We start from the raw sequence: 25231 nt of genomic DNA, 5'->3' as shown, positions 1-25231 counted from the left end.
AAAATATCGTTCTTGGAGATCTTCTGTTCAGAACATCTTCAAAATATTGTTCTTGGAAATATTCTGTCGACAAGATTTCCAAAATATCGTTCTTGAAGATCTTCAAAATATTGTTCTTGGAAATATTCTGTCCACAAGATCTCCAAAATATCGTTCTTGTAGATCTCCAAAATATCGTTCTTGAAGATCTTCAAAATATTGTTCTTGAAGATCTTCAAAATATCGTTCTTGAAGATCTTCAAAATATTGTTCTTGAAGATCTTCAAAATATCGTTCTTGAAGAACTTCAAAATATCGTTCTTGAAGATCTTCAAAATATTGTTCTTGGAGATCTTGTGGACAGAACATCTCCAAAATATCCTTCCTGGAGATATTCTGTCCACAAGATCTCCAAAATATCATTCTTGAAGATCTTCAAAATATCGTTCTTGAAGAACTTCAAAATATCGCTCTTGAAGATCTTCAAAATATCGTTCTTGGAGATCTTCAAAATATTGTTCTTGAAGATCTTCAAAATATCGTTCTTGAAGAACTTCAAAATATCGTTCTTGAAGATCTCCAAAATATTGTTCTTGGAGATCTTGTGGACAGAACATCTTCAAAATATTGTTCTTGGAGATTTTGTGGACAGAATATCTCCAGGAAGGATATTTGGACAAGATTTTCAAGATTTTCAAAATATCATTCTTGGAGAACTTCTGTCCACAAGATCTCCAAAATATCGTTCTTGAAGAACTTCAAAATATTGTTCTGTCCACAAGATCTTCAAAATTCAGTTTTTGGAGATCTTGTGTCCACAAGATCTCTAAAATATTGTTCCTGTTTCGTGGAGATGCAAGAAACAAGAAGGATATGTTGCAGATCTTGGACAAATGGATGTAGACCACCACAAACGTATTTTGGTCTTGCCAAAAACACTGGGATAAGATGTGGTGGCATCTGAAGAAAATATAAGGATATGCGATACCTAACACATGTAAGATACTATTAGATCTTCTAAAATACTACAAAGGGCAAACAAAAAACTAAAGGTCAGAGGTTGAGATGTTTGTCATGGAAAATTTGACACATAAATTGAGATTAGATTACCAAAGATAGAATATGGAAAGTGGACGGATTAGTGAAGCCAAGAAGACGACAACAACATCAGCAGACGTTTTGATTGACAGTTTGAGTTTCTTTTCTTTTTTACGACCGAGGAAACAACAAACTTTTTTTTTCTTCTGAAGTCTGCAGAAGACAGGAAGTGTTTGGGGGGGGGGGGGCGGAGCCACGCTTTGATGTTATTGTTCTGGAAACATTTAGTGGAGATCAAAGCTAAAGTCGAGCAAAAGAAAAAAACACGTCAAAAGTTAATGTTTTCATCTATGCTATGCTAAGCTAACGGTGCCTTCGAAGTGGGTCTATGTCAGCGCCCTCTTGTGTTGTACGGACATTACTGCAGAATAAAGTACACTGTAAAAAAAAAAAAAACAGCACCACAAGAAATTAGACAAATCTTCTCTTCAAATGTAAAATAAGCTGTAATATCTGATTAAGAATAATTTATTATTTTTCCCTTTAGGCAAAAAAAATCTGTATTTTGCGAATTTGTGAACAGCAGAACAACTTTTTTTCTTTTATGAAGTTGAAATATTTCCGGTGGAAAGTTGCTAAATAAAGCTGTTTTTTTTTTTTAAGGAAACGCGACTGCGTCTGAATCAATTCTGCTGGGTTTTTTTCTCTGGTTGAACTGAGGACACGGTCACTCTGAACTCCGTCACCTTTAATACTCGGAAAATAAAATAAAAGAAAGCAATTTGTCACTGATAATGAAGTTCAGTGAGTGCAGAGACAACAATGAGAGGACGCGAGAGGACGCGAGAGGACGTGAGAGGACGGGGACAGATAAAGACAAAATGATGACGGTCCAGGACGATAAGATTAGCGCCGAAGGGTTAAAAGGTTTGAACTCGACCAACAACGATCACAGTCACAGCCGTAATCTGTAAATCTGTTAAGAAATAGTAAATATTACATGGAAACAGACAAAAAAAGACTAGCATCAAGGTTAAACGGCTAACTGTTAGCTAACGGGTAGCTAACTACCACTGAAGGTGAACAAAAACAAAATCAAAAGCTGTGAGATTATAGATTAGCTCGTTAGCTAAGGAAATATGTGCTAGCTGATCTCTCACTTCCTGATTTTACAGGAAGTACAGTGTGTTTATGTGTTTATAGATTTTAGATTTTGTCTTCCTATAGTTTTATCAAAGTCACACGGACTGTTTTAGCTTAGTTTAGTAAAAACAAAACTAGCATCAAGGTTAAACGGCTAACTGTGAGCTAACTGTTAGCTAATGGGTAGCTAACTACCACTGAAGTTGGTAGCAAATTTTGAACAAAAACAAAATAAAAAAGCTGTGAGATTATAGATTAGCTCGTTAGCTTAGGAAATATATGCTAGCTGCTCTCTCACTTCCTGATTTTAAAGGAGGTACAGTACATGTGTTTATAGATTTTAGATTTTGTCTTCCTATAGTTGTATCAATGTCACACACGCTGACTGTGTTTAGCTTAGCTTAGCAAAAACAGGACTAGCATCAAGGTTAAAAGGCTAACTGTTCGCTAACTGGTGTCTAAACCACTGAAGTTAGAAGGAAAATTTGAACACAAACAAAATAAAAAGCTCTTAGAGCAGCTCACATGTCGTTTCTTCGCTAACTAGCTAATCTATAATCTCACTTCCTGATTTTACAGGAAGTACAGTACATGTGTTATGTCTTTATTATTAGGTTTCGTCTTCCTTCAGCTGTCGTTCACACTTTGTTGGTTTTCTTTATTTTGTGTTGACGTAGCATACGGTTAGCTTCTGTTAGCTCTCGCAACACAGGGCGAGGATTATGAAGAATATATTTGTTAGTAATCTGTGAATCAGGAAACTTTGTTCCCTTCTTATTATTATTATAAATACTGTTACTATTGCAACCTTTATTGAATTGTTGTTTAAATTTTGAGGTTTTAACAGTTTCATAATAATGTAATTTTCAAGTATTTCATAAATGGAAATGGAACAAAATCTAAGCCACGCAGGAGCAAAAAAAAATGGGGGGAAAAGTCACTTCCTGTCCATAAATAATACTCTAGAAAACCCGAAGCTGCAGGGCCGTACGAAATCTCACAGAGGGCCCTGATTGGCCCGCGGGCCGGACTTTGAACACGTCTGGAATTGAAGACTGTATGTGAAAATGGTCGTCTGGTGTAATAACAAAAATAAGAGACATATTTGACTGTTTGCGCAGACACAAAATGAGCGAGATAAGATTTTGTCTTTACGGTAAATAACTTTTGTAATCTAACTTCTAATCTAATTTCCTGGAGATGAGGACTTTTGTTGTTGTTACCGCTAACAAAACAATCATCGCACAATCTATTACAAAACAAAATCAAGTCATTACGTAAAACTCTCACTGACGGAGTCAAAAAAACACAATAAAGAAAACTGATGGCGAGATGGAAATGAGAATTACGATATAGACTGAAATATGAGATTCAAACACTGTAAAAAAGAAAATGGTTGGATTAACTTAAATATATATACATTTAAATTTAGGGCAATTTAACTAAGTTTTATTTTCATACAACTCATTAAATTAAAAACGTTTTAATTTGATAAGAATCTCACCCGATTCCTAAAAAATTACTTTAACTTAAATTAGCTTCGTAAATTCTATAATTTAGCAGCGTTTGTTTGCGGATTAGCATAAAATTGACAAAAATAGAGATTTTTTTCAAGACAAACTCATTTTGATTTGACAGAATTCCACAAAATGTTAAAGGTTAAAGCTTCTTAAATGCAATGATATCATTTTTCTTTGTCGTTTAGTTCCGATTTTTTGAATTTAACATGTTATTAAAACAATTGGGTCAAATTTCTAGGGTGAAATTTGAGAGTAAAATCGGGAAAATCTTTGAGAACTTTTTAATTTTTCACCTTATTTTGTACATTTTTACTGAAAAATCAATAAATACATGATAACATCTGCACATTATTTAAACCCCTGATTGTGAAAAGTTGTTTTACATTTTTTAAAAAGACACTTGGTCTAAATTCTGTTTCAGTGGCTCCAGAAAGAGCAAAATGACAGTTTTAATCCCATTTTCTCAGCATTTGTTGCACAAACATCACGTTTTCTTTGACTGACCTGAAGCAGCAGCAGCAGCAGCAGCAGCGATGAAACCCACAGCGAGCGCAGATAACTGCAAACTTTACATTTCGGCATCTTGGTCCCGCGTCGGATCAAACTCCACCATAATCCTGAGGCTGAGGCCAGATTATAGTTTCTCTACGTCGTAAAAACAAAAGTAAAAAATTACGTGGTAAAAAAATATCCTCTGTGTTTGGTCTTCAACAACGTTTCTTTGTCTCTAAGAAGAGCAGAGTAATAATCCCGTATCCGAGGTTCATTTAATCCAGACGCCGAGTTTGTCGCGTCCTCTCCGTCTCACGTCCGTCCTCGACTGAGCGTCTTTTTCCTGTCTTTTCCTCAGCTCTAATGTCTCACTTCCTGTCCGTCCGTCCGTCCGTCTCTCTCAGACTCGACACTAACGGACTTCCTCAATCCAAGCTTCGACTTCGGCTTTGTGAGTCAGAGACTAAAAATAGAGCTGAAGCCACAACGGTTAGATTATTGTTACTGTACCTGTGCGAAGACGACGGCTCAGATTATTGATTTGAAATTTTAAAAAAGAGTTAAAAATAGAAGACGAACGTTTGATTTATTTCACTGTGACAAGATTTCATGTAAAATGAGCTTTGACTTTCAGGAAATGACACAAAATGACTGGATTATGAAATAAAATGTGTGGATTAAAGCTGTTATTGGAACAAATCGGTCAAATTTACTTAGGAAACTTTTGGAAAAAGTTTGGGAAAATTCATAAGGAATCAAAAATTCTGCAATATTTTGTTGTTGTTGTTTTTTAACAAAGTACAATTAATGGTAACATATGCACATTAATTAAACCCATGACTATGAAAAAAGACTGTTTTAATCACATTTCCTCATTGTTGTACAAATATAGAAAGAACAGATTTATTAATTAATTATGTAATTAATAAATTAATTATGTAATTAATAAATTAATTACTTAATAAATTATTTATTTATTTAATTAATTAATTAATTATTTAGTTAGTTAATTATTTATTTATTTATTTAATTAATTAATTAATTAATTAATTAATTAATTAATTAATTAACTATGTATTTATTTAATTATTGTATTATTTAATTATTTATTTAATTAAACAATGAATCGATCAACTGATTAATTAAGTAATTAATGAATTACTTAATTAATCAATGAATCAAATAGTTAAGTTAAAGTTTTCCTTTAAACAAACTGTTGGTGATACTGGACAATTAAGTCAAATAAAGGTTGTGGTTTTTTAACATGTTATTGGAACAAATCAGTCAAATTTCTTTGGAAAACTTTGAGGAAAAAGTTCCAGGAAAATCAAAGTTCTTTTAAAATAATAATATTTATATAAAAAATAAAAAAAATATATAAAAAAACGATTTCAATTTCTTTTTTAAAGATTATATACTGTATGTATTTTGTTTTGCATTTCAGGAAACATAAATAAAAGTTTGACATTTTAACATTATCACTTGTTTTTATCTTTTACTGAATCAGAAAATGTTTTATCAGAAGTCAAAGGTTTGGTGATAAGAAACATTATAGACTTGGATTAAAAAGTATAAAAAAGTGTACATTTTTGTCACTTAAAAGAGCAGAAGTTCATATTTTTCTTATTCTTCTTATTTTGTCTTATTCTCTGTATAAAAGTATATAAATGCAGTTTTAGTCTATAAGTGTTGAACTGACTCTGCGTCATTACAGTTAAAGGCCAAACTGCTTTTGTTTCAGCTGAGTTACATTTAGTCGTCCACACCTCTTTCCTTCCTTCCTGCTCCCTCACTTCCTCACTCACTCACACATTCACTAGTTTTCTAGGAACAAAAGCTCCTCATCATGTTCCTCATGGTCATGTTTTCATGTCAACATCAACAATAACTGACGTGAGTAACGAGAGCAAACTCAGGAAAAGAAGAAGATGTTTTTAAACATTTTTGTAATCACACAAAATTGGTAAAACTAGATAAATTTGTGTTGTTTTCAAGTTTTTTTATCGTAAATTAATTATGCGGGAAAGTTAGGAAGCGGCAAAGACGCCACAGTACGATATTATCACGATATTTAAGTCAGGATACGATATTATCATGTTATTTATGTCACGATATTTCAGTCACTACGATATTATCATGATACTTAAGACGATATTATCATGATATTTAAGTCATGATACGATATTATCATGATATTTAAGTCGTGATACGATATTATTATGATATTTAAGACGATATTATCATGGTATTTAAGTTACAATACGATATTATCATGATATTTAAGACGTGATACAATATTATCATGATATTTAAGTTACAATAAGATATCATGATATTTAAGACGATATTATCATGATATTTAAGTTACAATAAGATATCATGATATTTAAATTACAAGATATCATGATATTTAAGACGATATTATCATGATATTTAAGTCGTGATACGATATTATCATGATATTTAAGTTACAATACGATATTATCATGATATTTAAGACGATATTATCATGATATTTAAATTACAATACGATATTATCATGATATTTAAGATGTGATACAATATTATCATGATATTTAAGTTACGATAAGATATCATGATATTTAAGAAGATATTATCATGATATTTAAGTTACAATAAGATATCATGATATTTAAGACGATATTATCATGATATTTAAGTTACAATAAGATATCATGATATTTAAGACGATATTATCATGATATTTAAGTTACAATAAGATATCATGATATTTAAGACGATATTATCATGATATTTAAGTCGTGATACGATATTATCATGATATTTAAGTTACAATACGATATTATCATGTTATTTAAGTTACAATACGATATTATCATGATATTTTAGTCAAAATATTTTATCACAATATTTAAGTCACAATGTGATATAGTCACGATAAGATAATATCACGATATTTCAGTCATAATATGATATTATCACATTATTTAATTCACAATACAATATTACCCCAATATTGCGAAGTATTGCGAGCATTTGCGAAATCTGCTCTAGTGAGAGTGAGCACTTGGCACCATCTAGTGGCCTGAAACATCAACTGTTTTTTATGTTTGTTTTTTAATGCTAATCCAAACAATAGGTCACTGATTACCGTTAATTCCTAACCTGGTGGACTAATCCAGTTTTTCCCGACAGGATTAAAAACGAACGATCAGAGTTTACACATCAAACCAAACGTGAAGCAGATTTTCATCCGTCACAGATTAAGAGTCAGAGCCTCGTTGTTTCCATGGCGACTGTGTTTATGTACAGATTATAGTTGAACAGTATAGATGTAGATAAAGAGGTCACAGCACGACTCAGTGGCTAAAGTTCCGGACAAATTATTATTATTATCATTATTATTATTATTACGACATTCAATTTGATTAGTGAGACATTTAAAAAAACAACGTAATGTTTGTACACGTTAGCATCCGGTTTTCGCTGACTTTAACGATGTGAGATGAAGTTTAAAGGGACTAAAAAAAATTATTTTTTTTTAATTAATAAAATTTAAAATGTATTTTTAATTAAAAAGTCAAACATTTTGGCATCTTAAAAAAAAAAAAAAAAAACTGTAAAATCAAAGTATTTTTTGATTTTCAACGTCCAAAAAAAACGAAATTGGTGAAAAAAAGTGTTGAAAAAAAGGTAGAATTTTATTTATTTTAAGTGTCACAATTAAAAGGTGATGTCATGTAATTATTAATTTAAATGTCTATTTTTTAACTTTTTCAATGTTTTTTTTAAACAATCAAAACATCATATATATATGTATATAAATGGTTTTATTATTAGGAACCTTAATCTAAATTATAATTTTTTTGTATTATGTCATTGTGTCTTTTATGTAAATTCACTAGAATTGACAAAACTTGCTATACCAACAAATTTGCTTGTTCACAATTTTTTTTTAACTTCAATTCAAAATACTTCTAAAATATTTTGAAATTACTTAAAAATTGGAATTCTACCTCTAAATGCTAATATTGGTGTCTCACATTAACCAAGATTCTTTTAAACAAATAAATAAATAAAATAAATAAATAATGATAATTAAATGTCATAAATCAAAAATAAATATATCATAAAAAATATAATAAATAATAAATATCATAAATTAAATGTGTAAATGTCCCTTTAATCTCCATCAACAAGTCACAGAGGAAAAAATCACACAATTCTCTGTCAGAGGCAACGTGTGCTGAATGAACCTGCTGTTGTCGTGACAACGGCGGAGAATAAACTCACCTTTTATCACAATTTCTACGCTAAAATATAATATAATCAAACAATAATCAATAACGTGATCGTATATAATAATTTGATTGTTAGAAATCATCATGAAAGTGATGTCATTTTGAATTTACTCGTGTGATAATTGGGTCAACGTCCATTTGTTGTATCACAAGGACACAAATAAATAAAAATATATAACCCATTCACACACAGAACAGACTTTATACTGTATATATATATATATGTATATATATATTAATGTTAATTGTTGTTATTTACCGACATGTAAAAACATCAAATCTCACTTTTCCCCCCAATGAAATTTCAATTGAATTCATAAAATGCTGCGTTGACATAAATACATTCTGACTTTGGTCCAAACTTTCTTTCTCGCTCCGGTTTAACTGATGATTGAGTGAAAACAAGGTTTTTTCTAGCGATTGTGGCAAAACAGATGCTAAACAGATGCTAAACACATCGACGACATGTAAAAACCAGTATAAAAATAAAGTTGTTATTATTATTACTCTGATACACCCAAAAAATAACTCACTACAGAACATAATAATTATCATCAACAACAACAACAACAACATCATCGTATCAACAACATGATCGCACCATTGTGACGTTTATATAGTTTCACATTTTTGGTATAAAGTAAATAACTCACACAACAGGAGGGGGGGGGGGGGGGGTTCAAAAGTATTTTTTGAGGTATAGATTAAGATTCTGACTGAAAAAAAAGTACCTAAAATTTAATTTAACAATTTGAGTTTCTGACATTTTTTTTTATCACGGCTAGGCTAGGTAAAAAAAAAAAAAATTTTTAATTAATTTCCCAAAATTCTTAGCACTGCTACCAATTTTTATTTAAACAAAATACAATAAATGCTATATTATATATTTTTTTGTTTAGCAGCAAGGTTATTATAGTTAACGAAAACCAACCAAAAGTAAAACTTAAAAAAACATTTACGTTAACTGAAATAAAAGATATTTATTGACACAAATACTCCATATTACCCAAAAAATAATCTAAAGTAAAACATAATAAAAAAAACTCTAAAAACAAATTAAAGTCAAAACTTGAAAACATGAAAAATCCCAAACTATTATAACCTTGTTTAGCAGTGCAATGCGACTGGAAATACTGTGTTAGCATAGCTCGCTAGCGTTAGCATAAGCTTATAAGTTAACACGGTGCTACTAATGCTAGCATAACGGGGTTTCTTCACTAAAATAACAAGCTTGGCAGGACAGTATTTATCATTATAGTTATTACATTGGTCTGTTAGCATTTAGCATGTGTTGTGTTGTAAGGCTGGAGGTAGTTCCATCTGCGACATTATCTCTCTCTAAGTTAAGTTAAGCTAACCCGGCCACAGGCTTAAGGGTGAAATATGTGAAAACTGGAAATACTGTGTTAGCATAGCATGCTAGCGTTAGCAAGGGTGAAATATTTAAAAACTGAGGGTGAATTATGTGAAAACTGAGGGTGAACTAGCGCAAATGTTACTTTTTTTTTAGCCGGCTAACCATATCGTTAGCTAGCTCCATGGTTTAACGAAATAGCAAAGCTGCTAATATAATATATTAGAAAGTAATGTTAACATATTTGGCTTGTTTTCGCCCCAAATTTGATACATTTAAAGTTTGTAAAAGTGCCTTTAAATACACGACATGTTACCAAGAAGTCAATTAATACTTTGTGAGTGATAAACATATCATATATTCTTGGATTGTAAATTTCATTAAGGTCACAAGTTTAAATCTATGTTTTTGGTATCCGAGCTAAAATAAAAAAAAAATCTTAGTTATAAAGGATTGAGATGCTGAGTGTTAGATTAAATTAGAGATTGACCGATTTGGGTTAGGGTTAGCAGAGCTAGCTTAACCAAAGGTGCAACAAGTAAACAGTCATTTTCCAAATTGTCCTTTCATACAAGAAGAAGAAGAAGAAGAAGAAGAAGAAGAAACACCACCATGTTGAAAAATAAGTGTAAAACTCTATAAGACACCAAAACACAACAGTGTTATTGAAGAAAGTAGCATCGACGTTTTTTCCCGGTCAAACTACGACGTCTCCATGACGACAGAGAGGTAAACGGGGACAGTCTGAAGACAACGTCCCGTCTGAAGAAGAAGAAGAAGAAGAAGAAGAAGAAGAAGAAAGAAAGAGCAGCGGAGAAGAAGAAGAACGTTCCATCTCTGGTCGTCCAACAAAGTCAAAGACGTCCTCCGGAGTTCCCACCCGTCGGTAAAGTCTACGTAAAAATCCCGTACCTGGTCGAGGCGTCTCCTCATTGGTCGGTTTCAGCGGAGAGGCGGGCCTCGTAGAGACTCAGCGCGTGGTGGACAAACTCGTACTGCTCCCCCGTCTGGATCATACCACCTCTGCAAACGTAAACAAACGCGGGGATTATTCATTTGCGATAATCACCGCTACGACATTTCTGAATAAGGTTCCCCGACCTTTGGTGAACGGCGTTAGCGTTAACGCATATTAGCGAGTGACGCGTTTCCGTGACGACTGACCGGAAACGCACGCTAAAGTAACGCTAAACTTTAAAAACAGACGCACACATACGCAGCACACGGGTACGCTAGTTATTTGTAGCGCTGCTCTTTTCGTTTCATAAACAGAACGCGGCAGTTCGACTGTAGGCGCGCTAACGGCGCTAAAGGAGCTAACGCAGATAATGCAGCTAACGGCGCTAAACGGTGCCTGGACACTAACGTGCGCTAACGACACCGTTAACGCTGCCAACCAGCACTAGCGATGTGTTTGATAAGACAGAGAGATCTTGCAATTATAATATCCAGGACATCGCATCGTCGTTTGCTCTCTCTTCAACTTTACTCGCTCGTTGTTCTGCACCGAATCTCACGGTCAACGATCGGAGCGAAAAAAAACGGTGAAAATATTTCATATCAAACATTAGAAATCATTTTTCTAAAGAAATTCTGTGTTTATTTCATCAAATAAAAAATATATTTTCAAAAAAAGATGAGTGAGTGAGCTCCGCCCCAAAACAGGAAGTGGAAATGTGACTACTTCCTGTTAGCCTAAATGTATTATGGCCGTCATGGAACGACATAAAAACTTGGATTTTCTGTTTGAATACGACTTAGAATATTATAGAACACATATGAAATCATTGAACCTTGTTTTGACAGGAAGTACTCCACCTACGAGCTAGCTTAGCTTAGCTTAGCTTGCGTGTTTTCCGTTGTTCCTACCTGTCGGCTCTGAGCTGGCAGGTGATGCTCAGGACGTCGGCCACGCCCTCCGTCTGCAGCTGTCGACAGCCTATCGTCGTGGCGATGAAACAGCCCGTCCGGCCGATCCCGGCGCTGCAGTGGACGATGACGGGTCCCAGGGCGGCGGCGTTCCGTCTGTCCGTCTCCACGTCGTCCATCAGCTGCAGCAGCGGCAGCGCAGAGTCGGGGGTTTTGTGGTCGGGCCACGATGTGTACCAGTAATGCTGCAGCACGCGGGTTTGATTCCCACACTGGTAAAAACACACACAGATCACTTAAGACAGGTGAATAAGGACAGGTGAAGGAAGACAGGTGAGCACATGTGAATGATGAGGACAGGTGACTAATGAGGACAGGTGATGACAGGTGAACGATGAGGACAGGTGAACGATGAGGACAGAATGACAGGTGAATATTAGGACAGGTGATGACAGGTGAACGAGGAGGACAGGTGAACGATGAGAACAGGTGATGACAGGTGACTAATGAGGACGGGAGAATGACGAGGACAGGTGAACGATGAGGACAGGTGACTAATGAGGACGGGAGAATGACGAGGAAAGGTGAACGATGAGGACAGGTGACTAATGAGGACGGGAGAATGACGAGGACAGGTGAACGAGGAGGACAGGTGAACGATGAGGACAGGTGAATATGAGGACAGGTGACTAATGAGGACGGGAGAATGACAAGGACAGGTGAACGATGAGGACTGATGAACGGTGAGGACAGGTGAACGGTTAGGACAGGTGAATGGTGAGGACAGGTGAACGATGAGGACAGGTGAACGATGAGGACAGGTGAACGGTGAGGACAGGTGAACGATGAGGACAGGTGAACGATGAGGACAGGTGAACGATGAGGACAGGTGACTAATGAGGACGGGAGAATGACGAGGACAGGTGAACGATGAGGACAGGTGAACGATGAGGACAGGTGAATATGAGGACAGGTGAATATGAGGACAGGTGACTAATGAGGACGGGAGAATGACGAGGACAGGTGAACGATGAGGACAGGTGAACGTGAGGACAGGTGAACGTGAGGACAGGCGAACGTGAGGACAGGCGAATGATGAGGACATGTGAACATGAGGACAGGTGAACGTGAGGACAGGTGAATGATGAGGACAGGTGAACGTGAGGACAGGTGAACGTGAGGACAGGCGAGCGTGAGGACAGGCGAACGTGAGGACAGGTGAATGATGAGGACATGTGAACATGAGTACAGGTGAATCATGAGGTTCCCTTGTCCTTTTTGCACGACACAAGAAAGAACCTTGTAACTAAGTAACTTTACTCCGAGTCCATTTGTCGACCAGTACTTTTGTACTTCAGTAAAACAGTGGTACTTTTTTTTTTACTGTGCTCTTGTACCTTGAGTGTGAGTCTGCGTGTGGTGTAGTGTTCACACTCTCTGACGCTGTTCACCAACACTTCCACCTTCCCGTAGATGCCTCTCTTCTCCGGCCAATACAGAACGCACTTCTGCCAAAGACGTTTTTTAAAGAAAAACAAAAACATCGACAAGTTGAATTTGCATAAAGTTCGTCTGTTAAATATAAACATAAACATAAAAACATAACCTCAAACGTACCTCGTTCTTCTCCTTCAGTTTGGTGATCATGACGATGACCGGCGCCTCCTCCTGCCACGCCATCAGCCAGAAGTCGTTGACCGTGTTCACCATGGGTCCCTGCGTGGCCACGAACGCCTTCTCGTCGCCACGGTAACCCTGAGATACAAGCCCGATCACAAAGAGTCGTCATTCAAGAAATGGACAAAGGTGGCGGGAGGCTGTGTTCCCTTAAACGTCCAGCAGGGGGGGCGACTCGATCGCTAGATTTAGGTCTTCTCTGATAAAGTACGGCGTCCATTTTGAAAGTTAAAGTACTATTTTGAGTCGTACAGACCATAACGGAGTGGGCGGGGCTATACGTTGAGCGGATAAGCTATCGGTGCCGACTTGGAATTTCCGAGTTCTTAGTCGGAAGTCTCAACCGGAACGCCCTCCCTAACGTCGGACTTTCCAACTCAGAAAATCGACCCAATCTCACAAAACCGCGACATAAATAGTTAAAAAATGCTTCAGTACTTTTACCGTTAATTGCATTTCTGTCCTATATATGTCTCACACTCAAATTAGCGCTACACATCGTACAGTTCCGATTTTTGTTCGGACATGCTAAATAACGCGCAGGGCCGTCCTTGTTATCGACAGGTTTGGCTAACAATGGCTAGCCCGAGAAACACGATTCTTAAGGTGGATTTCACGCGTTTTACTGTCGTTCGCAGTATTCTTAAGGTGGATTTGTCTCTTTTAAGGTGGTTTTCACGTGTTTTACTGTTGTTTGCAGTATTCTTAAGGCGGATTTGTCTCTTTAAAGGTGGATTTGATGCGTTTTACTGTTGTTTGCAGTATTCTTAAGGTGGATTTGTCTCTGTAAAGGTGGTTTTGACGCGTTTTACTGTTGTTTGCAGTATTCTTAAGGCGGATTTGTCGCTTTTAAGGTGGATTTGATGCTTTTTACTGTTGTTTGCAGTATTCTTAAGGCGGATTTGTCTCTTTAAAGGTGGTTTTGATGTGTTTTACCGCTGTTTGCAGTATTCTTAAGGTGGATTTGTCTCTTTAAAGGTGGTTTTGACGCGTTTTACTGTTGTTTGCAGTATTCTTAAGGTGGATTTGTCTAATTTAAGGTGGTTTTGATGTGTTTTACTGTTGTTTGTAGTATTCTTAAGGTGGATTTGTCTCTTTAAAGGTGGTTTTGACGCGTTATACTGTTCTTCGCAGTATTCTTAAGATGGATTTGTCTCTTTAAAGGTGGTTTTGATGTGTTTTACCGTCGTTTGCAGTATTCTTAAGGCGGATTTGTCTCTTTTAAGGTGGATTTCATGTGTTTTACTGTGGTTTGTAGTATTCTTAAGGGTATCCTTAAAGATGGTTTTGATGCATTTTACCGTTGTTTGCAGTATTCTTAAGGCGGATTTGTCTCTTTTAAGGTGGATTTGATGCTTTTCACTGTTGTTCGCAGTATTCTTAAGGCGGATTTGTCTCTTTTAAGGTGGATTTGATGCGTTTCACTATTGTTCGCAGTATTCTTAAGGTGGATTTGTCTCTTTAAAGGTGGTTTTGACGCGTTATACTGTTCTTCGCAGTATTCTTACGGTGGATTTGTCTCTTTAAAGGTGGTTTTGACGCGTTTTACTGCTGTTAACAGTATTCTTTCGGTGGATTTGATGCTTTTCACTGTTGTTCGCAGTATTCTTAAGGTGGATTTGTCTCTTTTAAGGTGGTTTTCACGTGTTTTACTGTTGTTTGCAGAATTCTTAGGGTGGATTTATCTCTTTAAAGGTGGTTTTGATGCGTTTTACCGTTCTTCGCAGTATTCTTAAGGTGGATTTGTCTCTTTAAAGGAAGTTTTGATGTGTTTTACTGCCGTTAACAGTATTCTTTAGGTGGATTTGATGCTTTTCACTGTTGTTTGCAGTATTTTTAAGGTGGATTTGTCTAATTTAAGGTGGTTTTCACGTGTTTTACTGTTGTCTGAGCTACAACTGGAACGTCGCATAAACATGGCTTTGTCCTCAGAAGTGCGGAAATGTCCTTTACATAAAAAGGAAACGTATGTGGCCTCACCCTAAAGGAGAAAACGGGTCAAAACAAGTTGTGTTTAAATTAATTTATAGCTCCCCCCCCCCCCCCCGTCTTATCGGCCTTCAGGGTGCTATAATTACAGCGATGTTTGCTCTCCGTACAGTCGGATGAAACGCTTTAAAAACTCTCGTTCTCCCATGTGGTCGACCGCCAGTTTAAACAGTTTGTGTGCAGCTTCCTGACAGGAAGTGAAGTCTATTGTGCGGCGACGTGAACACACAGACTTTCACTGAGACGATTGTGTTTGATGGAGGAAACAGAAAAAGAAGTGTTGACATTCCTGATGTGTGAGGTGATAACGCCGGAGCAGATTTGACGAAGGAAACTTAGGACGTATACGTTAACTGATGTTTAAGAGCCGTAAAAAACGACCATACGAAGGGGTTAAAAAAGTGAATAAAACCAGCTGTAAATACCCACCCGTATGTAATTGGCGTTGATGTAGGAGCCGAGCAGGTCGTTGCTGCTCTTGCACTTCAGGGTCACTCTCGAGTGAGGATCTAGGAGACAAGGAAGCGAGGGGAGGGAGCGAGGGAGGAAGGACGAGGATGAAAGTTTAGACACAACAAGTTCATTTTGGGACGGGCGGAGCTTTTCTTTTCCAAGTATTTTAAACTGCTTCAGATCCGGTCTTTATGTTATGATTAAAAGGGCCAGAAAGACGCTTCCACGCCATCCCATAATTCCATGTAGCAGCAGCAGTTCTAACGGTACGCGCGTTAGTTTGAGTTTACGACGTCTTTATTTCACCGTTAGACGGACTTTTCCAACAGGAAACTGAAGTTTTGTCTCTCCCACACCAAAGCCCATAGGAAAAAACAGTGATTTTAGCTCACAGGGACACAGGAGCTGCTGGTCGACTGCTGCCTCGTGTGGTCACTTTGTGTCACTGAGGTCAATCTGAACTAAGTTTTTTTAAAGCCGAATTGATAAAATAAGACGTGTGAACTTAGTGATGGAGGCAGCAGTGGATCAACAACTCCTGTGAACTCCTGTGTCGCTGTGATGTTAAAATCGCTGATTTTCTCTATGGGGTTTGGTGTGGGAGAGTGAGTGGTGCTTAAACTTCAGTTTCCTGTTGGAAAAGTCCGTCTTACAGTGAAATAAACACCACAGCTGGTAAGCTGGCGTAGAAATTATTCAGTAGTGTCTTAAAAAAAATTTGTTTAACTTTCTTTTCCTTGTGTAAACTGACGTTTGTAAACCACTCACTCTCCCACACCAAACCCCATAGAGAAAATCAGTGATTTTAACATCAACAGAGACACAGGAGTTCACAGGAGTTGTTGATCCACTGCTGCCTCCATCACCACGTTCAAAGGTCTTATGTGGTCAATTCGGCTTTTAAAAACCGTCATTCGGATTAACTTCAGTGACACAACGCGACCACACGAGGCAGCAGTAGACCAGCAGCTCCTGTGTCCCTGTGAGCTAAAATCACTGATTTTCTCTATGGGGTTTGGTGTGGGAGAGACAAAACTTCAGTTTCCTGTTGGAAAAGTCTGTCTAACAGTGAAATAAAGTATTTTTAAGATATTGTAGATTATCATAGATTATACTTTGTAAACCACTCACTCTCCCACACCAAAGCCAGAAGTGTTTGGCGCAGGGAGAGACAAAACTTCAGTTTCCTGTGGGAAAAGTCCGTCTAACAGTGAGACAAAGACGTGAAACTGTAACTATAGACAAAAAGGTTTGATGGACAGAAGCTTCGGAGGGATACATTCCTCACACTTGATTGGCCAGAAGGAAGCAAGGAAGCAAGGAAGCAAGGAAGGAAGGCCACCACACCCACTCACCCCCCCGGCACTGTTATATTGATAATCCCAGCACCTCTGTGTGTGTGTGTGTGTGTGTGTGTGTGTGTGTGTGTGTGTGTGTGTGTGTGTGTGTGTGTGTGTGTGTGTGTGTGTGTGTGTGTGTGTGTGTGCGTTCTTGTACTTGCGCCATACTGAGGACCAGTGAGGACATTTTTACGGAGTGAGGACATTTTGGTCGGTCCTCACTTTGTTTTCATTGAAATCACTTCCTTAGGTTGCTATAACATGCTATACTCTTTTTTTTGTCAAAAAAAAAAAAAAATCACATTTTGGACGGCATAGTTTATAGTATGAATTTTTTTTTCAAATTTTGGACCAAACATTTTGCGTCAAATTTTTTTTCAAATTTTGGACCAAACATTTTGGGTCCCAATTTTTTTTTTCAAATTTTGGACCAAAAATTTTGCGTCACATTTTTTTTCAAATTTTTGACCAAACATTTTGGGTCCAATTTTATTTTTCAAATTTTGGACCAAAAGTGTTGGGTCAATTTTTTTTTCTAATTTTGGACCAAAAATTTTGGGTCAATTTTTTTTTTCAAATTTTGGACCAAACATTTTGGGTCAAATTTTTTTTTCAATTTTTTTTTTCACATTTTGGACCAAACATTTTGGGTCAAATTTTAGTGGATGTCATTCATGAAGTAGATATTTGTAATTGTGTTGATTTATAAAGTGGAAATGCTGGTCCTCACTTTGTCAGCTCTTTTACCCGGTCCTCAGTATGCAGCAAGTACAAGAATGTGTGTGTGTTTGTGTGTGTGTGTGTGTGTGTGTGTGTGTGTGTGTGTTATATAATGTCTTAATCAGCTTCAGTGGTTGGTCGGCAGTGTGAGAACAAACCAAGCTCTGAGGGAAAAGGTATTGTTTGAGTCTAAGTGTGTGTGCGCGTGTGTGTGTGTGCGTGCGTGTGTGCGTGTGTGAGGTGCGATATTGTCCGTCCTTGGGAATCGTTGACCTCCGACTCTAAGCTCCGCCCACATACATAAAGCAACTTCCTGGTCTAGACAGGAAATATAAAACGAGGACACGGTCAAATTATTATTATTATTATTTTTTTAAATGTGTAATCTATGGACAATATTCACACCCGGACTAGCTTTATTTAATTGTTTCTATACCGTTTAATTGTTAAAAAAACATATTTAAAGACTATTGTTTGCATCTTTACTTCACGTTTGACCTCGAAAAACAACATTTTACTCCACTTGTGTACCTTGAAAAGTACACACAGTACACACAGTACACACAGTACTCACTGGGCAGTATGGTCTTGTATCTGTTCTTGGTCCCGTGGTTTGGAATATCCAGCTCCTTGGGATCGATGAAGTTCATGGGAATTTCCTGAAAATGACAGAAAATATATTTTTCATTTAAATTAATTAAATAGAAAAAACATCTAATATAATAATAATAATAATAATATTGATGATCATTTGTAATACTTACCATTAAAAATACATGAATAATGTTATATTTCACCAGTATAGCAAGTTATAAAATTCATGTTTGGTATAAATATATGTATGTATATGTGTGTACATATATATATATAGATATATCTGTATGTGTATATATATACATACACACACCAAATAATAATAATATATTATTATTTATTTTTCATTGCATATAAGCCCCACCCCTTACCAAAAGAAGATGGAATTATGTAAGAAAGGGGGCGGGGCTTGCTAATGGCAGCAACAGACTGAAAGCTAGCAAAACACTAGCAAAAATAGCTAAGAAAAGATAGCTAAACTCACTAAAGGTTAGCTTAGAAAACAAAAAAAACAACAACATTGCTTTAAGAGTTTCCATTTAAAGATATATAAAAATTGGAGTGTGCGTTATTTTTTACCGTGAACTCCGTGTGCAGCGTTTGCGTGTTGCGGACGACGTCTCTCAGCCGCTGCCTCGTCAGCGGTCGCCCGGCGGTCAGGAGGTACTCCCGCGCTGCCGACTCCCTGGGCGTGACCACGGGGACGCTGAGGGGCTCCACCGAGCCCAGGGACGACATGTCCAACACCAGAGACACGTTTGAGCCGCGCCTACAGGGGGCGACAGTGTGGACACCGAGTGTTAGCTAAAAAAAAACGTACTTTCGTTTCACTGAAATAAAGGTTCGTCAGAGGTCGATGTTGTCTCTTTGTGTCACAGATGAACAGTAAAGATGTCGTTGATTCCAAAAACTAGCTTAAATTGCCAACATTAGCCACATCCGTTTTTTGTTTTTTTTGATGGATCAATCTGATTTTTGGGTGACAGGTAGGTGATCACTCAAGTATGTTCCCCTTCAATTTTGGTAAGAATTCACCCACTTTCAACGTCACAAAACGGGATCAAACTTTCAAGAATTCCCATTTCTTATCAATGGGCAAGAGTGTAAAAACAATGATCTCTATCCAAACTTCCAAACATTGGATTTGGACAAAATTTGGTACGTGTGTGCAGAATGAGAGTCTCTATCAGCAAACCAAGTTTCATTCGGATCGGACTCAGATTACAGATTTGGCGGCAATTTAAATTAAACATGGCACGTACCATTGAACATTTAGTCCAAAACGCAGCATCTACGTCCAAAGTTCACTCATATTTTACTTAATCTGACAAGTAATCCTCACTCTTTTGTTATTTTGCTGTATACTGTTGCAGAACAAGAACGTTTGTCCTGTTAGCAACTTCCTGTCCACAGTTTTTTTTTTTTTTTCTTTTGATGGATCAATCTGAATTTTTGGTGACAGGTAGGTGATCACTCAAGTATGTTCCAATTCAATTTTGGTAAGAATCCACCCACTGACGACGTTACAAAACGGGATAAAACTTTCAATAATTCCCATTTCTTATCAATGGGCAAGAGTGTACAAAAAATTATCTCTATCCAAACTTCCAAACATTGGATTTGGACAAAATTTGGTACGTATATGCAGAATGAGAGTCTCTATCATTAAACCAATTTTCATCCGGATCGGAAATAGATTACAGATTTGGCCCTGAAAACAAATGCGTTGTTTTTTCCTTTGACCACAACCTGTCTTGGCACATGTTTGAGTTGAATTGAATTCATCTATGGAGTCACCGATTGTCTTTTAATCACAGTTCAGGGTCAGAAGTGAACTGGTCTAACTACGTGTCGGCCTCTTCCCTCTCCAGGATGCCGTCTCTTCCTATTCGTCTGATTGGCGACTGGACGCCGTCCAGAGTGGACAAGACACACGAAACCACCAGAGACGCAGACGCAGAGAAAAACATCCTGTGCTCTCGTCTCTCACACCTTGAAGAAACACAGCTTCGCTTCGGACTCGACCATCGCCGATGTAAGCCGGGAACAAAATGGCCGCCGCCTGTAAAACGGAAAAGGCCACGAGCTGCAGATAAAGACTTAAAGTGCTCCATGTTTGTTCTTCTTGTTATGGAAAAAAACGACCGGAGGACGAGGAAATGAACCGCGGCCAAAAATACAAAGCAACAAACAGACGTCTGATTAAAAAAAAAGTCCAGATTTTTGGGCTCATTTAAACCTAAATGTAAGTTTCTCACGACAAGAAAACAAAAGTCAAACAATGACTGGTGATGAAAGAAGGGATTAACGTCATTATTACAAATCAACATTTCCTCAATTAGGAGTTTTTATAATAATGACGTCAATAAAAGCAAAGATTAGAAGAGTCGTAAAGATAAATTAAGATGAAGCTAAAGATGTTGAGCTGAGCTAAGCTAAGCTAAGAAATTGAGTTTTTAAATGCTTTCAATTCTGTCCAAGATGGAACATTGAATGAAATTAGATATATTTATAAATTCAAATTATCCCATCAATCAAATTTATTTATTAAGTACATTTAATTTTTTTTTTTTAATTATGTAATTTCAAAATATTTATTAAAAAAAAAAAAAAATTTAAATGGGTAAAAGACACCTATACATTATGAATTTTAATACATCATAATACAATTGATAAAGTATAATGTATAAAGCTAAACTTTTAAAACTTTCTTTTTTTAAATTGTAAAATTATGAATAAATGGAAATATATTTTTAATCCAACTTTAAATTAAAATAAATTCAAACCAACGAATGACCATTTTTATGAGAAACATCTTCAACGTTTTAAATATAATGAAAAACAGCAAGAAAAAAACGAATTCTCTAATAATTTGGACAAACTAACAAATTAAATAAATACAATATAATCCATTCTATTCTCATAATCTTAATTAAGTCTATATATGTTACATTGTACGTGCAGAAATGCGCGGTTAGTCTTTATTTTGAGTGTTTTCGTGACACACGTGGAACTAATAAAGGATCAGTTTGATCTTATCTTAAACTCGACTTCAGGTTAAATCAAACCCAGCAGGTCTGAGTGAGACGAATGGATCTGAAACATCGGAAAAAGCTCCTTAAAGCCGACGCATATTCAGTCAAACGCAGGAAACGGAAGATTGATGTGGTCACGTAGAGGAGGAGGAGGAGGAGGACACTTCCTGAGACGTCGTACACAACAGCTTTCCTTTTATATACATATATATATATATATATATGTGTATATGTGTATATACATACATTTGAACGGAATAAACAAGTCTTAGTTCCCACCTATAAGAATAACACGCTATAAATCTTAGCGTTAGCTTCCTTCCAGTGCCTCAACAATGAGGTTTCCGTCTCATTAGGACCAGGTTCTGGTCTCCGTGACGACTACGCGTCGGTGTTTTCGCGCTTGGTTTCGCACGTACGCAGTTCAGCACCTGACCACCGCGACAATGGCAGGGTTAGAGGGCTGTGGAAACACAAACAACGTCGAGCGCTTTCTCAAAGTCAAAGCTCCTTCCTGAGCGGCAACAACGTGAGCCTAACCATGAGCCAGCACTACCGAGCATTCTGGGAACTCACGGGTGGATCAGGACTGACCACGCGTGAGTCAACGATGACCGACATCAAATTGGTAGAAAACAGACGTGGACTTGTTTTATTATTATATTAGCCGTTGCTATGCTAACTAGCAAAGTCAGCTAGTAAACAGAGTAGTCACGGCCCAAATTAGCGCTTTCTAAGCCAAGTCAAATAACACCAACATTGAGGTGTTTTAGCGTTATATTGATGTCGTACATTTACAGTGATTTAAAAAATGAGGTTACATTTTTTTTTTGACGGATCATTCTGATTTTTTGGTGACAGGTAGGTGATCAACCTAGTATGTTCCCATTCAATTTTGGTACGAATCCACCCACTGACGACGTCACAATACGGGATCAAACTTTCAAGAATTCCCATTTCTTATCAATGGGCAAACTGGACAAAAATCACCTCTCTCCAAACATCAAAACATCGGATTTGGACAAAATTTGGTATATGTGTGGAGGATCACAGTCTCTACCATCAGACCAAGTTTCATCTGGATTGGACCCAGATTACGGATTTGGCCGTGATTTAAATTGAACATGGAACGTTTAGTCCAAAATGCAGCGTCTACGTCCAAAGTTAACTCATATTTTACTGGATCTTTATCTGTGAGTTTGTCCTTCTGTTAGCAACTTCCTGTCAAAAGTTTTTTTTTTTTTTTTTTGACAGATCAATCTGATTTTTTGGTGACAGGTAGGTGATCACCCAAGTATGTTCCCATTTAATTTTGGTACGAATCCACCCACTGATGACATCACAAAACAGGATTAAACTTTCAAGAATTCCCATTTCTTATCAATGGGAAAGAGTGTACAAAAAATGATCTCTATCCAAACTTCAAAACATCGGATTTGGACAAAATTTGGTACGTGTATGCAGGATGAAAATCTCTACCATCAGACCAAGTTTCATCCGGATCGGACTCAGATTACGTATTTAAATTATATATATATATATATCCCATTGTTACCTTTCCTGCAGTCCTGCGGCAGGTTTCATCTTGAAGGGGGAGGGGCAGGGCTTTAGCTCGCTACTGGCGTTCACCAGGGCAACGCTGGACGTTGGGGCGTGGCTGTCGCCGTTGACGACAGAGGCAGAAGGGGCGGAGCTAGGAAACAGAGGTACGATGTTTAGATACGATATTTAAATACATTGTGGATAATTGTTGGGGACGCGCTCCAACGGTGAGCGACGTTACCTGGACAGAGGGGCGACAGGTGGAGCGAGGCGGCGGCAGGCTACGATTGGCTGCTGCTGCTGGGAAATGGGCGTGGCTAAGGATGGCGGGAGCTCAGCCTGGACCATGCTTCCTGACGCGAGAACCTGAAGGAAGTGGCGAAAGATTCTTATGGAATATTGTCTTAATCTGCAACTACGATACATGAAAGTGTGCCAATCGGTTCCACACCTTGGTGCCCTTTGACCTGTGGGCGGAGTCAGGGGGGATGGTCAGGGTCAGGTGGAGGTCAGGGGGCGGGGCTTTCAGGCGTCTCTCAGAAACCTGGACCTTCTCCCTGAGTCGGTACAAAACCTGGAGACATTTCAAAGTAAAAGAAGAAGAATAAATAAACTATATTAAATTATGTAGAATAAAACATATAAGAAATAAAATAAAACTGTAAATCATTGTTTTATTGTTATGTGTGTTATATAGTAATTGAGTGAAATAGATTTAATGGTTTTACTGTGCTATGGCTCCCTCGTGTGGATTAAATGTGACATTACAACAAAACAAGGAACAGCATTGTGTTTGATTATCTTTGATTTCCCTATGTTTTTGTTTATATAAACACGTTTTTCTGTTGTTTTTTTATAAATGTGAGGTACTTTTAACACTACACCATGTGTGTGTGTGTGTGTGTGTAGGCTTGTATATGCATCATTGTGAGGACCACAGAGCTTATGGACAGGAAGTGAGGACATTTGTGTCTGGTCCTCGTGTCCCCGTAACATTATTAAAAGGAGTTTTAAATGTTTAAAGACATGATTTTAGTATTTAGGCGTTTGTGTTTGTGGGGACCTCATTATGTTTTCGCACTCACGTTACGGGGACCTACTGCCTTATGGGGACAAAAATTAAGTCACCATGTAATTTATTACATTTTAGGTTAGGTTAAGGTTAGAGTAAGTGTCCAGGAAGTTATTTTAAGTTAATGTAACATCCTCTGAAGTCATGGGGGGTTAGGGTTAGGGTTAGTTTTTGTGCACATTTGTTTGTGTAAAATATACAATAATATGGAGAAAGTGCGACAAAAACCTAGCCGAATTCACCGTTATGAAGTGATTTTTAATACAAAACCACTTTTATGAAGATAAATGTCACTGCATGACTTTGAGAGTGAAGCAAAGTTAAAATTGCCAAAATTGTCTATGGAGTTCTGCAGAGAAACGTACTCTGGGGTTCAAAATCAACGTGTTTGTGTTTTTGTGTTTGTATAAAATGCGTAATAATATGGAAAATGTCTGACAAAAACCTAGCCGAATTTACCGTTATGAAGTGATTATTGTAACAAACCCACTTTTATGAAGATAAACCTCAAGGCATCACTTTGAGAGTGAAGCAAAGTTAAAATTGTGAAAAATCTCTATGGAGTTCTGCAGAGAAACGGACTCCTGGGCTTCTATATCAGCTGTGTGTGTTTTTGTGTACATTTGTTTGTGTAAAATATGTAATAATATGGAAAATGTGCAATGAAAAGGAGCCGAATTCATCTTTTTGTAGTGACTTTTGTAAATAACCCACTTTTATGAAGATAAACGTCACTGCATCACTGTGAGGGTGAAGCAAAGTTAAAATTGTGAAAAATCTCTATGGAGTTCTGCATAGAAATGTGTGTGTGTGTTTGTATAAATTGAGTAATAATATGGAAAACCTAGCCGAATTCACTGTTATGAAGTGATTTTTGTAAATAACCCACTTTTATGAAGTTAAACGTCACTGCATGGCTGTGAGAGTGAAGCAAAGTTAAAATTGTCAAAAATCTCTATGGAGTTCTGCAAAGAAATTGTCTCTGGGCTTCTAAATCAACATGTGTGTGTGTGTTTGTATAAAAATAGTAATAAAATGGAAAACCAAGCCGAATTCACCGTTATGAAGTGATTTTTGAAACAAACCCACTTTTATGAAAATAAACCTCAAGGCATCACTGTGAGAGTGAAG

The 25231-nt window shown here is 37.0% G+C and overlaps 3 protein-coding genes across 3 annotated transcripts in view; all 3 read right to left on the bottom strand.

Moving 5' to 3' along the window:
* The window catches only part of ptprb (protein tyrosine phosphatase receptor type b), a 44930-nt gene extending 40468 nt beyond the window's left edge, over positions 1–4462 (bottom strand). The window contains exon 1 of the mRNA XM_083902589.1: positions 4185–4462. Coding sequence (XP_083758715.1) covers positions 4185–4262 — 78 coding nt within the window. The 5' untranslated portion in view covers positions 4263–4462. The remainder of the gene's footprint in view (positions 1–4184) is intronic.
* The window catches only part of LOC310938170 (histone H3.2), a gene marked incomplete at its 3' end in the record, with an annotated part of 195261 nt that overhangs the window by 125216 nt on the left and 44814 nt on the right, over positions 1–25231 (bottom strand). The window lies entirely within an intron of this gene.
* The window catches only part of ptprr (protein tyrosine phosphatase receptor type R), a gene marked incomplete at both ends in the record, with an annotated part of 29468 nt that continues 14975 nt past the window's right edge, over positions 10739–25231 (bottom strand). Inside the window, 10 exons of the mRNA XM_083902839.1 lie at positions 10739–10832; positions 11679–11950; positions 13076–13186; positions 13296–13433; positions 15774–15853; positions 18432–18516; positions 19031–19220; positions 23042–23179; positions 23270–23394; positions 23480–23602. Coding sequence (XP_083758965.1) covers positions 10739–10832; positions 11679–11950; positions 13076–13186; positions 13296–13433; positions 15774–15853; positions 18432–18516; positions 19031–19220; positions 23042–23179; positions 23270–23394; positions 23480–23602 — 1356 coding nt within the window. The remainder of the gene's footprint in view (positions 10833–11678; positions 11951–13075; positions 13187–13295; positions 13434–15773; positions 15854–18431; positions 18517–19030; positions 19221–23041; positions 23180–23269; positions 23395–23479; positions 23603–25231) is intronic.

Source organism: Microchirus variegatus, assembly GCF_963457635.1.
Source record: "Microchirus variegatus genome assembly, chromosome: 16".
NCBI classification, from domain to species: domain Eukaryota; kingdom Metazoa; phylum Chordata; class Actinopteri; order Pleuronectiformes; family Soleidae; genus Microchirus; species Microchirus variegatus.
This window is presented reverse-complemented; position numbering and strand designations above follow the sequence as displayed.